Genomic DNA, 15,380 nt, shown 5'->3' on the forward strand with positions numbered 1-15,380 from the left:
ATCCTGAAAAATATTTTGATGTAAAATAATAATAAATCTGATTGTATAAACCAGATGCAAAATAGGCAAAAAGGTTAAGCTTGCGTTATTCAGAATATGTTTTCTTAATAGCTGCAATTTATACTTGCTCACTTTCTATGTAAAGGATGAGTTTTCTAGTGTGAAAATAACGTGCACTCTGAGATCTTCCTGATTCTCACTTTTCAATAAGAAAAAAAATATCTGTAGTAGATGCCTATGAAGTACTAAATATGGGAGGAAGTGCTGGGTGCAGTTCTCTCTTTATTCTGTACTATTAGAAAATATAAAGTTGAAGTGTATGCAGAGAGCTGTGTGTTTGCTCAGACTTTGTCAGACATTTATGCATATTTCAGATATGTCCCAAATAACACACTGTAGTATGGTGAACTGCTTGGACTTGTATGAGAATGGGAACAGAAGGTTACACAAGTCAACCTCAAAGTACAGTGTGTTGCTATATATTATGCTACTCCATATACCATATTGGGAAAGCTCACAGAGTCAGTAGTATAGCACATCATACATACTGGCAAACTCTTCTAGTGGAAGCGCATCTTACTTTCGTAATAGTTTTATTGTTTAACAACTACCTGTAGCGTTCTGGACACTGTAATGTGTGCTTGTGCTGATTTTCACTAACCAGACAGATGAAGTCAAGCACTTTCTGAGAAACCAAGCAAAACTGTCTCCTACCATCAGCCAGAAGCTGAGTTGGTGTTTTTTTTTTATAGCTCCATCTTGACAAATTACAGTTATGGAAAGAACTGAAATAGGACTAGAAAGAGGACTAAGTACTCTGTAAGTCCTTAGGGAAATTCTGTTAAAGCCCCTATCTGATTCCCTATTTAAAAATAGGGAGGTATTTTCAGCTACTTGTGGTGAAGTTTGAATGTACTGTTTCTGTGGAGAAGCTTATTTAGTGATTCACACACTTATTTAGTGTTTTCAGGGAAGAGTACACATCTTTGACCCAGCAATGAGTGTGCTAGCTGTGATGCAGAGTTCCTTGGACTCTGGAGTACAGGAAGGTATTGCGCTCTGACACAGCTCAGTTTTCACTTTTGTTTACAAAATAACATTAAGGAACTTGTACAAAGGTGCCCACACATAAATAACTCACTTGGAATAAAATTATCCAAAAATGCCTGTGTGGGCCATCGTGTTTCTTCAAATGGGCTTTCATAATGTTCAATACAATCTTGATGAAATCCCTGTTTTGGTGGGAGGATTGGTGGAATATGAATAAACCTCGTGTGGACTTTTGAACGGAGAATCCTTGGGAGGTTCTGTGACTCACTATTGGCATGGGCCTGATTCAAGATGCTACATGTTATATTTGGCAATTCATGTTATTTAGAAATGCTGGAGGAAATGAAGGTTAACTAATTAGAAGTAGCATTGGTAGCCGATGGACAAGAGAATACTGTAGAAAAGTTGGTTGTGCGAGTCTGATTTCTTGCAGTCTTTTAGTGCAGGCTGAGCAAGGTCTTCCAACTGGCAAAAGGTTTTGCCGTTGAGCTGCATATCTGAGCACAAACCTGGTATTTGGTATGTGTTCATGACTATCGGGCAGTCTTTGGAGAATTTCAGTCTGTACGCTCAAAGCAAGAGTAGATAACTGTCCTTCATGAGCAGCTGATCTTGAAACAGTGTGTTTTGGCAGTGCTCCCAAGACTAATTCAGTCAGTCCCCACCTAATGAACTGAAGGCCACTTTCATGATAATTAAGAGAAAAAAACACTTTCTGGATTTTATCCAGTTTTGCAATTTTAGGCTGGTGTCCTGAGCACTTGGTGATTTCTGTTAGATAGTGGACCACTCAAAAGTCATTACTCCATAAATCAGGTAGAATAGAGGGGAATTTCTTCACTTTTTGTTTTGTTGCATGTGAGGAAATCTCAAGAATGTCTCCGTGACTGCCAGACAGAATCACAGAATGGTCAGAGCTGGAAGGGACCTCTGGAGATTATCTAGTCCAACCCCTGCTAAAGCAACTTCACCCAGAGCGGGTTGCACAGAATCGTGTGCAGGTGGGTTTTGAGTATGTCCAGACAAGGAGACTCCGCAGCCTCTGGGCAGCCTGTGCCAGTGTTTGGTCACCCTCAGGGTAAAGAAGTTTTTCCTCATATTTAGGTGGAACTCCTTGTGCTGTAGTTTGTGCCCGTTGCCCCTTGTCCTGTCACAGGGCACTGCTGAAAAGAGCCTGGCCCCGTCCTCTTGACGCTCAACCTTGAGATATTTGCACGCATTGGTAAGATCCCCTCTCAGTCTTCTCTTCTCCGGGCTAAACAGTCCCAGCTCTCTCAGCCTTCCCTCAGAAGGGAGATGCACCAGTTCCCTCATCCTCTTTGCAGCCCCGCGCTGACCCTCTCCAGTAGTTCCCTGTCTCTCTGGAACTGGGGAGCCCAGCACTGGACACAGCACTCCAGGTGCAGCCTCACCAGGCAGAGCACAGAGGCAGAGGAACCTCCCTCGACCTGCTGGCCACGCTCCTCCCGATGCCCCCCAGGGTCCCATTGGCCTCCTTGGCCACCAGGGCATGCTGCTGGCCCATGGGCAACTTGCTGCCCACCAGGGCTCCCAGGTCCTTCTCCGCAGAGCTGCCTTCCAGCAGGTCAGCCCCAGCCTGTACCTTTTTTCTGACCATACATACTTTTATTCCAGTTTGAATAGCATTTTTAATATAAGTGCTCTATATCTAAAATAGTAATAACACAGAATTGCAAGGTGTTAGGCATTCTGTGTATTAATCTGCCTAATTATGCCTAGATAAAGTTTCAGTTTAGTGACCCTATCTGTCGTAGGCATTTCACAGATGCCTTTTTTACCACAGTGTCATGGGAAATGATAGACCCAGTGATCATGCTTTGTTCCAAATCTGCTTGTATTCAAAGTAAACTGAAGTCCTTGGAATAGTTTCAGGGTTTTGCACAAATGGTGGATCTCAGCAGCAGAGCCAGTTGATATTGCCTTATATCATGCGTAGGATCAGATAACTTTTATCTCATCTCATTGTGTGTTCAGATAGAGGAGAAAGGTGATTTCCTTTCTCTGGGTTATTCTTTAGTCCGTATTTGTGACTGTTTACTTGCAGCTCTTCAGTCTCATTTTCTATGTGGTCTAGTCAAAAACAGGTCTAGAAATAAGATGGGACTTGATAGTTGCAAGCATCAGAGACCATGAGCAGTTATTTCTCATTGCTACCATTGTACAAGGTACATTGTACAAGGTTGCTTTTGTTTAAATGAAAACTACTTATGAAATTGGGATTTTGGGATGCAGGGTGCTCTTGCTAGTTCCTTCTGCAGTGGTAGAAACTGCTGAGGTGTTAAAAAAGGGGTTCCTGTGTCAGAAGGTTTGAAGGTCCACTAGTATTTGCGGTCTAGTTTGAAACTACTACCTGCCATTCAAGTAGTCTCTGTGTACCATGTTTCTAATCTGTGTTTAGTAGATGAGGAGAAGTGTGTCCCAATAAAATGGAAAAAAAAAAAATATTCTCACTGTCAGTAAGTCACCTTAGCAATTTTTCTACAGCTAAACCAGGGAAGTGACATTCTTGCTGTATGAGGGGATGGGCATACCTGTCATAGTTAGGGATGTTTGTAGGGATTTATGGCATGCTGGCATAGCTATAGTGGCTAGAGATGGTCTATTTTCATGCTCTAGCCTGATAGTCATGCTGGCAAAATTGTAGTCTTGATTTGCCTGGAATCAGATGAAGAAATATTTCCACATCTCTTTTTGTCTTGTAAAATTCTTTGTAATATTCTTTATGACTTGGAGGTTCTGTGCTTTGGAAAGGGTACATACATACTGATTGTTCTTCATGCCATGTTTTGAGTATAATACATTCTTATAATTATATATTAATTTTCATTCATTTCATTATTGATAGCTTGTTTCCCGATACATCAAGGGAATAGATAAAACATGAGTAACATTTTTTGTGATCTTACAATTACTAACTGTATGTTAGTTTTCATTTTAGATTCGTTTGTATCTGAAGTGACTGTATTTTTGGTTTTGGGTATAAACCATATTTACTAACTGAAAACCAGAAAATTGACTTGGCATGTTGAGTTAGAAAATATAAAAGCTTACCTCTTCTTGCTGACCAAGCAATCCATCTAGTCTCGTGTGCAGTTTTCAGTGCATGTGTATTTTAATAATGCAGTGTCTTTTGACAATTCAGATTTTTCCTACAAATACTTTATGTCCATATATTTGGGCTTGTTTGTGCCCATCTTGGGGAATTATATGAGGAACGTGACCCTTAGTTGCAAAACCTGAATAAAAATAGTTTCACTTAGTTGAGCTTAGCAACCAATGGAGAAATATATACAGTGGTTTTGTCACTACTTTTTAATGCCATAATTATACATGGGATGAAATAGATCCCTAAGAATGTTACGAGGACTGCTTTTTGAGCAATGATGTGAGTATTGCATTCAGCAGTGACATGTGGCAAAAAGTGCTAGGGCCTTTGAGCGTGATGAAGTCACCATGTACTGTGTACCATTGGGAGTGTGGAATGGGCTGGAGAGGTAGAAAAAGTGCTGAACACTGTGAGTATTGCAGCCACCAGCAGCAGAATGGTTCAGATCAGTTAATGTCTGTGGTGCTGGTCTAGTGTTAGACAAAGGAGATGAGGACCACAGGCTGTCTCCCTGGCATATATGAAATGAATAAAGAAAGTGTGCTATTGCATATGCTTGTCCTCACCAGATGATTAATTTCTTTGTTTCCCAAGAAATATGGGCGAAATGGAGAAGTGGGGGATCAGCCTTGCAGCTTGTTACAGCACAGTCATCTGAAGAGGGATAGGATTTATCTCAGCCATTTAGTTACATTTTTAATTAATCTCATCTCAATGTGGACATGTAATACAGGTCAAATGAATAATTTCTTAAATGTGCTGGTTTCTCTTCTCTGACTGTAATTGGAATCTAGATGGCTTTTGCAGATGTGGATGTCTATATAAGAGGCATCTCATTTAGTTTTAGATGGTTTACATCATAGGGATTCTCATGTGCCAAACCCCAATGTGCATGTCATGAAATTCAGTGGACCACAGTAGTATCAGAGACCCTATTTCAAGAACAGAAGTAAATGTATCATGTTTTCCCATGCCACACCTGCTGGTGTGCCCTTAGAAAGTAATGTCTTACTAGACAATAAAGTCTGTAAGACAGGCTACTGAAATAAGCAGGGAAGGAAAGGAAATTCCGTGCTTAAAACTGCAGAGCCACAGCATTGGTATAATCACAGAATGGTCAGGGTGGGAAGAGACCTCTGGAGATCATCTAGTCCAACCCCTGCTAAAGCAGCTTCTCCTAGAGCCGGTTGCACAGAATTGTGTGCAGGTGGGTTTTGAGTATGTCCAGGCAAGGAAACTCCACAGCCTCTCTGGGCAGCTTGTTTCAGTGCTCTACCACCCTCCAAGTGGAGACATTTTTCCTCATATTCAGATAGAACTCCCAGTGTTGTGGTCTGTGCCTGTTGCCCCTTGTCCTGTCACAGGGCACTACTGAAAATAGCCTGGCCCTGTCCTTCTGCCACTCACCCATGAGATATTTGTATGCATTGCTAAAAGCCCTTCTCAGACTTCTCTTCTCCAGGCTAAACAGTCACAGCTGTCAGCCTTTTCTCGTGAGGGACATGCTCCAGTCCCCTAATCCTCTTCACTGGCCCCTCTCCAGTAGTTCCCTGTCTCTCTGGAACTGGGGAGCCCAGCACTGGACACAGTACTCCAGGTGCAGCCTCACCAGACCAGACCAGAGCAGAGGGGGAGGAGAACCTTCCTCAACCTGCTGGCCACGCTCCTCCCGATGCCCCCCAGGGTCCCATTGGCCTCCTTGGCCACGAGGGCACCTTGCTGTCCACCAGGGCTCCCAGGTTCTTCTCCGCAGAGCCGTCTATAAGTTGCAGCCCAAATGAAAGCTGCATCCTTGATTATGGCTAAAAGATAGGCCCAGGCAAAATATGTATGGAATTTAACCAGAAGAGTAAGTTTCTCATCACAGATGATAAGAATAAATAATTTTAAAATTTGGGCAGATGGGCACTAGCCAGAACAAACTGCACTTCTTAAATATATTGCCCATAGTCAGTGATAAGAAGTATTTGATAAAGGCATCTGCTGACAATAGTTAATAAGACTGACTGAAATTAGCTTCTAGCAGAGAAGAGTGAAATCAGAGCAAAGACACTAGATGACACGGAAGACCTCAAGAACGTTTTTTTCTGGACTGATCCTGCTTCAGGCTAGGTGAAAGGGAATGGTAAGATGATTCAGGATGGGCATGGATGAGGCTAAATTTAGTTTATTTGGTCTGGAAGACTGTTAAATGTCCGGCCGGGCTCTCTGAGAGCTGTCAATTCTGGGATTACAGTATCAAAGCAAATTAAATTCGTGTTTTGTATGATTTTTTTCATGTTTCGGAGGTAAGGACAGGATGTAACTGTGCTTCATGTTGAGACAGACCGTTCACACATCCAGTAGCACACTGTACTGTAATACAGATTTGTTGACTCCATGTGCAGGTAAGTGCACTAGGGCACAGAGGCTGATACCAGTTGAAAAAAAGCAGTGATTTACATTGTGATGGGGTATGGTGCTTACTTGGCTTGTTATTATTGTTGCTATTTAAATAAAATCCCCTGAAGTCTATTTCAGACAAGATTAAAGTAACTGTAGTACCATAAAACAATTGGTAGGAACAGTTTGTTTATGTAAAGGTAGAATATTACAGTTGTTCAATAGATTGCAGACTTCCTTTGGTGGACATCTGTAATTATTTGGGACTAAATCCACTTCCTAGTAAACTTGACAGGAATCTTTCAGTCAATTCCGGAGGGACTTATATCAAATTTCTTTAAATTTTTGAAGATGCCAGGTTTTGTAAAGCTGACATTCCTTTGGGACTCTGCATAATACGTGCAATGATATGCTTTGCTGTGAAATAGTCTTAATTGGATGGGGTGATGAGGAGGTTAATGCGTCTACCTGGTCACTACTTTAGAAGTTGTTTGTATAATAATACAGGAGATATGGGGAACAAACAAGGGGACCAGGAATCTTAACCCGTGAGCAACAGTGTGACTGAACTGGCATTGCAAAGACTCAGTGGGAGGACGGGGAGGAGGAAGAGGCTGTTGCTGTTGTGTATTGGGTTCAGACACTTGTACAGAGTACAGGGGATGGTGATGATGGGAGATTTTAATTAATCAGTCATCTGTTGGAAACCAATAAAGGAGAATACCAGCTGCCCAACATGGTTTGCAGTGCACTTAGGACCAAATTATGAGATGGTGGGAAAAGCAATCAAAGGGGAAACTATTCTATTTGATACCAACCTTAAGGGAGAAACTGTTCAAGAACAGGGAGAGAAAAGGCAGAAGCCGCTTGAGTGAGGATTACCCTGGGGTGACAGAGCTTGCAGATTTCAGGAAGGGAAAGAGATTGAGTAAAAGAATCAGGACAACAGGTTTCAAGGGGATATGGTAGGACTGTGGGCATAATTTCTTTGGAAAGGAGTCTGGAGAAAAGAAGTTAAAGGAACTGGTTGTTCCTTGAAAAAATGTAAAGAGAGAAAAAACGCAAATTGAGACAGCACAGGAGAAGGACAGAAAGCATAGTAAAAAAAAAATCTGTCTAAAATACAAGTGTCTTGTATCAAACACAAGAAGGAACCATGTAGAAAACGAAAACTACTTTGGATTATTCAGAACAAGTACAAAGGAATAATAAAAGATGTAGAGGGGAAAAAAAATACTCTAAGAAGCCAAGGCTAAAAAATGAGAACAAGAAAGGACTATGTACAAGAAAGAACATGAGGAGTAACAGAAATTGTTCTGGAAGTATATTTTGGGTAAAAGCATCTTTCAGGAGAGTGTTACTCTACTGTTTAACAGAAGCACATCAGTCTTTACTAGTGGTATTAAGAGCATGTGGACAACTCAGCCTGGAATAGAGAAAGGACAAATCAGAGAGTACTTGATGTGTTAGGTGTTCGCACCTTAGCTGTGTCTGAGGCACACTATACTTGGGAAGTGGAAGAATTGGCTAAATCAGTCTCAGCCCTGTTAGCAAATACCATGGAGAATCTGAAGAAGAAAAATGGGAGCGTGAAAAAACAAAAAAAAAATAGATAAACTGATCCTTTAAAGGGGGGGAAGCTACAGATGGAAGAGGCCTATCAAATATTTACAGATCACTTTTATTCCTAGAGAAATTGCAGACAAATATTTCAAACATTTTTTAAGTACCCGGAGGAAAGCAACAAACAGCAATCAGTGTGAATTTGTTGGAACTATCTAATACCCTATAACGAGGCATTAAAATTTGTGCATAAAAGAAAAAGAGCAGATGCCCAACGTTTTCACTGTAAGAAACTTCTGAATGCTGTCTCACAAGACTCCCTTATAAACAAGCTAGGGAACATCAGGCAGTGTCTTAATGTAAGTTGCATGGGATATAGCTGTAAAACTGGTTGCATAAGGTAACCCCCAAGCATCTACTGCTGTTTCACTGCCATGTGTTATTTCACAAGTTTATTTTAGACAGTATTCTGTTTTTTCCAGTAATAATATGGATTTGTGTATTAGAGACTATGCTTATTGAATTTGCATTTGTCACAAAGTTGAGAATGGATTGGAAGGATGCCAGAGAACAGGATTAGAATTGAAAGTTATCTTGACACATTGGAGAAATAGCTTGGGGAATAAGGTAATGTTTAATAGGTCTAAGTACATGGTACTACACTTGGGTGGAGTAACTATGTACAGGACACAGGAAGCTGGTTAAGCAGTGGGTTTTGAAAATGATACATAGATCATGAATATTACATTAGCAACGATAATCAAGCTGTTGCGAAAAAGGTATGGATGGACAAAAAAGATATATAGGCCTGCAAAATGTATGGAGTAATTTATCTGTTGTACTCAGTACTCTGCTCAGCTCAAATATGGGATCTGGCTTTGAGCATCACACTTCAATAAAGATAGGGCTAATTGGAGAGAGGTCAGAGAATGGCGTTGAGGATAGTTGGAGAGCTGAAAAACATGACCTGTAAGGAAAAAATCTAACAAGCAGAATTATTTACCCTAAAAAGTAAAAGATAGGTAGCAGAGAAAAGTTTTCCAGAATGCAAAAAACCCACAAACCCCAAACCATCAAACCACCTTGAACTTTCACAAATGAAGGGAATGATGTGATGATCCCTGCATCCTGTGTGAACAGCTTAAATTCTAACAAGAAAGAATTAGTTTAGACATCAGAAAAAAAAATTGCTGATAGTAAGGTAAGATCACTTAGAACAGGTTAGGTGAGAAATGTATGTTAGAGGTCCTTTAAAACACAGAAAACTTGTCCAAAAAATGATGCAAGTGTAGCTTTGTTTCACTGGCAGTTTGGACATGACCTGCTATAGCCAGCACTGTCTTCCGTGGTTCTCTATGCAGTGTTACATTACTGCATATTATTACTGTGCCACACAATGCATTTTTGGTTTTGTAAATCTTGTGAAACAGTATTGTTCTTTGAATTAAGATTATACCTTTTTCTTAATTTCAGTGTGTGCAGAAGCTTACAATCCAGATGAGGAAGAGGACGACGCAGAATCTAGGGTATTTAATGCTTTGAGTCAAATACTTAATACTTTCCACCTGCACCCCCACCCCCCAACCCCAGTTCTCAGACATTAAATTTAGGAAGAAAAATGCAACGAGCATTACCATTCCTTGCCAAAAGAATCCTTATTATCATAAACTTTAATAATCTCTTGGGTTTTCATGTTAAAGGAATATTTAAAAATTCTCTGTAAGAGTCACCCATGTAGGACCTGACCTATTATTCTAAATCACCACACCTTTGGTACATGTTAAGGAAACATTTTTGTGCAATCTGCCCAGAGAGCACCTGCTCCTAAAAGTACTTATCTGATGTCCTCATAATCTTGCAGTGGTTTCCTCAATTATCTAATATTTCTCATAAGGCAGAAAATAGGTAAATTATAAAATCACCAAGATTTTCAGATGTACAATGCAATAACTAGTGAACTTTTACTTACATCACCCTTTTAAAGCATTTACTTAGCTTTTAATATGAAATAGCATAAAGATGACTTTTAAGACAAGTTGAAATGTTTATATTCAAACTAATTTCTGGCTTGTAAAACTGTTCAAAAAGGTTATCCTACAGTATCACAGCTTTGAAACCTAGCATATCTTTTTAAAGAGATGAATTGAGTGAACAAATTGATTGATACTCACATTAACCAGACATTAGTAATTTAGTAAATCTCTTGCTCACTTGGATAGTGTCAAGTCTGCTGTTTACTCTGTGTAACTTCTGATACAAATTTAACACAGATACTATTTCACAAAATATTATTTGGGAAGCAGTCATGACAAATTGCTAAATTTAACAGTGGTGGTTTTTATAAAACGTGCATGCTTGAAATATGATTAGAGAATAGTTAGAGTAATGTTTATGCAGCAATAGTTGGGATAAAGGTATCCGAATGGCTTGCGGAAATGAACTGGATTTTACAAATGTAAAGATGTTCTTAGCTGAAATACAGCAGTGCTTTGCTTGCTAATGCTATGGTGATACAATGTTATCATTGAGTGTTATTCAAATCCTAATGGTTTTGAAGTGGAAGTGTTATGAAGCATGGCCAAAATATTGTATAAAACAGCTGAATTAACTCAGTCCTTCAGGTAGTGCTACTATATGATAACCACTTTAAAGGCTTTTCTGTTATATCCCTCAGATTATTCATCCTAAAACAGATGATCAAAGAAACAGGCTGCAGGAGGCATGCAAGGACATTCTTCTTTTTAAGAACCTAGATCCGGTAAGAAATTCTTTGTAATGAGCAACATTTAGCAGTGCTGCTAAGAATTAATGCTCTTGAACATTTGAACATAAGTGTACAGATTTGACATTTGTAAGCTCTTATGTGTGCTTTCTTGACCATTTCATAAACTCCAGAAATGCCATTTTTATAACTGATAAATCATATAGAGAGAGCCTTTTGTCCACCACCATGGATGATAGTCTTGAAGTACATTAATATGAATGTATGCATTAATATGATTGTAAATTATTGTATTTTCTTATTTTAAATAGTCTTGTTGTACGTTGATGTATATAAATTCATCAGTTAACTGGAATGTTGGTTGCTTCTACTAGTTACTTTTTATCATCCAAAAGTGCACTGAGTCCTCCATCAAAACATAACATGACCACCAACAGTTTAGCTACATATGTTATTGAACAAGCAAGTTATTTCAGAGGGAAAGAGAAAGGCAATAGTGAGGTGTGTATATTATTATTTCACTTGATATAGATACCTACACCACAGGTAATTTTCTTCTGCAGAGTTAATTTCCTTTTATTGCCTGTGAGAACACGTATGGGCTTTTAAGAAAGCTTAAATCCAGTGAATGAATGATCTGGATCAGACAAAGGTGATTATGCTGCAAAAAAGCACAAGGCTGTTTAAGGGAAAAGGCGAGTGTATCAATCAAAGCATGCATACTGACATTGGGTCGATTCATGGCAAACCAGGTGCTTTCTCAAGAGAATTGATTCTGTGCTGCCAGGGAAGGGAGCGTGGGGGAAAGAAATAATTCTGTAGAGTTTTAGGCATGAGAGCAAAAAGTTTAAATTTGATTCAAGAGGGAGCTAATGGAAAGACCAGCCTGCAGCTCTGTTTGGAAGTCAGGTGCTGTTACAGAGCATGCATATGAATTTGTGGTGCAGATTTCCAGCTCCTGCTTTTGTCTGCACAAAGACTGAGCCCTGACCCTGGGTACCTGCTCCCAGAGAGGCCCTGGTGAGCCGTAGACACCCAGCTTTGCAGAACCCTGTAGTTGGAGCTATAGGGGAGCATCAAAAGTCTCAGTGTAGACGTGTATATGTGCGTATTCTTGGGACACTTGGGATCCTGATACAGAAGATTTTCTAACTCACTCCTTCATGCTTTGTGTTTAATGGGTAGTTAGTTATACTGTATATAGTTCCACTATACTTGTTCAAGCTAAGTTCACCCAAACATTTGTTCCCCCTGGTCGTGAATTCTTCTTCTGCTTAAATTCAGGGATACAAAGTGGTTTATGGGCATCTGCTCTGGGTGTGGAATTCCTTTATTATATGTTTTCCTTCTTGGTGCTGTGTCTTGGCTTCCACTTGGCTGGACCATCATTACATCAGCCTGCCAATAGCATTTTGTCAGTCCCCCCTTGGTTACTGTCTGAGCATTTCTCTCTTATGAGCCCTGTGACCCAATGGATTGTCATGTGCTCCTAGAGTCTGCTGTGATGTTAATTTTGACCTACTGCTTTCCTGATTCTGGCTTTACACAGTTTCTTGGTAGTATCTGCTTATAGCATCAGTCCTCTGGATGAGATCTGCTTTCCCTTCCAGTGAGAACTAGATCTTCTGTCTATTAAATAGTCATCAGCTACTTGGTCTGCAGGACCAGGGATCTGTTGGCTTTCTGTCACCTATATCATCATGCTGTGTAGATATAAAGCATTAAACTGGTCCAGTGTGGGTGCTTGATAAAACTCTTCCAAGGAATACTGAGAGATTGCTTCCCCTGTTTGTGGAGGTCTTCTCAGGGCTGTGCTGCTGTCTTGATACCATATCCCCTTGAAGTTTTGAACTCCTTTTTCTTTTTGCTTCTGAATCAGTTACTTGTAATTGCTAATAGTTCCCACAGTTTGTTCCAGGCCTTTAGCAGACTTCTTAGTTGAGCTCTCCCCTCACGGAGCTCTGCAATCCAAAGCCTTGAAAACCACTTCCGGGATCTCTGAGGTCTTGTTTACCCCCCTTTATTCAGGTTGTCCAGTGGATTAAGAACACTTCCTTCTGCTTTAAATCCTTCACAGACAGAGTTCTGGAAAGCTGAATAAGGTAATTTTTGTAAAGGAGTTTTTCATTATAATAAATTTACCCTTAAAAGGCATTGGAAAGCTACTGAGCTCTGAAGATAGTCTGGCTTGCTTCTTCTGTGAAGTCAAAATCTGTAGACCCCAGGGGACTTCTCCCACTCCTCCTTCTTGTTCTGCTGCTAGGCAGTGACTTGAGCTCTGCTGCTGTAGTTGCAGTAATTTAAGTGTTCCTATCCCAGCTCTCTTCCTCACCTCTGCTTCTCCACCCTGCAGCACAGGTGCACGTGGTGTCAGCTGCTGCAGTTTGCTCTCTGGTGCATTAGCGAGAAAATTCTTTCATTTCATAGAGACATAATATCTTCAGCTGCTAAAGCTAAAGTCTCTGGAACAAAAGTCAAACTGTGTATTGACAGGGTCTCCCACTCCCCCTGTTTTTTTTCTTGCATTGAACTTCAGCCTCTTTCTGCTGTAGTTTTGTGTATGAAAAACTTTGTTTCAGAGGTCAGTGGGTTAGAGGGGAAGAGACAATGTGAAGTACTTAATGGCTTTTCCCTGACGGCCTTTTTAGGCAAGGTGTCAAACACCACTCCTAGATAGGACACCACTCTGAAACACAGTATAACAAAGTGTCTTAGAACATGATCAGAATTGCATTCAGTACATGATGCTAAATGGAGTCACATTTTCTTAAAACCCTGACCCCTGTGTTTTAATTCGAATGGGAGGCTAAGATAAGGGTATCATTATTAAAGCAGAAAGAGATGTTGCAGTAGTTGGAAGGTGACTTACAATACTGCTCAGCATCTTAAAGAGTCCATCTGAACAGACAAGAGTCTTCACATAAAGGTAAAAAACAGCAGAACCATTTGAATGTGAGACTAAATGAGAGAGAGGACGAAAAGATAGACTTTGAGACAGCTTAGGACTTTCTAAACACACGCAATGCTGTCTTGAGTCTGCATTTACCTGATAGCAGTGTTTGAATATCAGGTATGTAAACTTACGGATACGTATTTATAAATATCAGTATTTCACATATTGGCTCTGATTGAAAATGTAGCATAGTATAAAGGAACACAGCTCTGGTACAGTTCCCTGAGCAGTGCACTATGCTTTAAAGGTCAACTCTTATAAATTCACAGAATGACAGAATGGTCAGAGCTGGAAGGGACCTCTGGAGATCATCTGGTCCAACCCCTGCTAAAGCAACTTCACCCAGAGCGGGTTGCACAGAATCATGTGCAGGTGGGTTTTGAGTATGTCCAGAGAAAGAGACTCCAAACCTCTCTGGGCAGCCTGTTCCAGTGCTCGGTCACCCTCAAAGTGAAGAGGTTTTTCCTCATATTCAGAAGGAACTCCCAGTGTTGCAGTTTGTGCCCATTGCCCCTTGTCCTGTTGCTGGGTACCACTGAAAAGCACCTAGCCCCATCCTCTTGACACGCACCTGTAAGTTATTTGTATGCACTGCTAAGATCCCTTCTCAGTCTTCTCCAGGCTAAACAGTCACAGCCCTCTCAGCCTTTCCCTTGTGAGGGATATGTTCTCCTTCGTGCTCCAGATGCTGCAGTGTAACCAGAAGCTAGCTGCATGCCCTCTTTCCTTCCTCTTTTACTTTGTATGCCTTAAAGTCTGTGAAGTTACTTGAATTTTCTTGAAACTTCCTTTAACTCTGTGGGTTGATGAGGATGTAATTGGTCAACTAATGTCACTTCAGCAAGGCACTCCTGAGTTAACTCCCTTAAATACAAAGTATTTTTAAAGAATTGGTATGTTACCATTCTTTTCACCTTTCTGGGGTCTTGGTCAGGTCCCATCTGGTTGCTGTCACTCAATATCAGTTTTAGTATGTAACTATTGAAAAAAATTACTTGAAGAGACTATGCATTGAAACATGCACTTTTGCAACAAGATGAGGGAAGGAGGTTTTTGCAGAGCTCTTTGGCTACTTTTTAGAGGAGGAGGTCAGGAAAGAATAATAAAAAAATTCAGAAGCAGAACTACGTGGATGAGTGAATTAGAAATGAGAACATTTGGACGTTCGTTTTTCTCTCCCCATGCTATTAATCTAATCTATGTTAGAGTAACTCATTCCTCTTCTAAAGCACTGGTTCCTGTTCTTTTTCACAGAAAAACCTCTTCCTATTAGACCACAGTTTTGTTTATCGTTTGTCTCAATTGCCTGCCACACCATTGCCAGAAATCCTAATACTGCTTTTGTTCTCCCAGGATTGCCATGGTGTGCCAGGCTGCATGCACACGCAAAGCATGTTAACACCCCTTCTCCTTCGTGCTCCAGGTGCTGGAGGTTACTGGCAGTGGAATCAGAAGCTGCATGCCCTCTTTCCCCTCCACTTTCACTTTGTATAAGCCAGCAAGGCGAAAACAAGATGATGACCAGATGCCTTGGGCCATAACTGAGGATAAGCCCCAAGTCACTATTACTGGGTTTTGTGTCT

General features: G+C 40.5%; 1 protein-coding gene across 2 annotated transcripts in view; it reads left to right on the forward strand.

The window, feature by feature from the left end:
* The window catches only part of PRKAR2B (protein kinase cAMP-dependent type II regulatory subunit beta), a 92,636-nt gene that overhangs the window by 56,850 nt on the left and 20,406 nt on the right, over window positions 1–15,380 (forward strand). For both annotated transcript variants that reach the window (XM_037390035.1, XM_037390036.1), the window contains exons 3-4: window positions 9,596–9,648; window positions 10,797–10,880. In XM_037390035.1, the coding sequence (XP_037245932.1) occupies window positions 9,596–9,648; window positions 10,797–10,880 (137 nt within the window). The remainder of the gene's footprint in view (window positions 1–9,595; window positions 9,649–10,796; window positions 10,881–15,380) is intronic.

Source organism: Falco rusticolus, chromosome 5, assembly GCF_015220075.1.
Source record: "Falco rusticolus isolate bFalRus1 chromosome 5, bFalRus1.pri, whole genome shotgun sequence".
Taxonomy (NCBI): domain Eukaryota; kingdom Metazoa; phylum Chordata; class Aves; order Falconiformes; family Falconidae; genus Falco; species Falco rusticolus.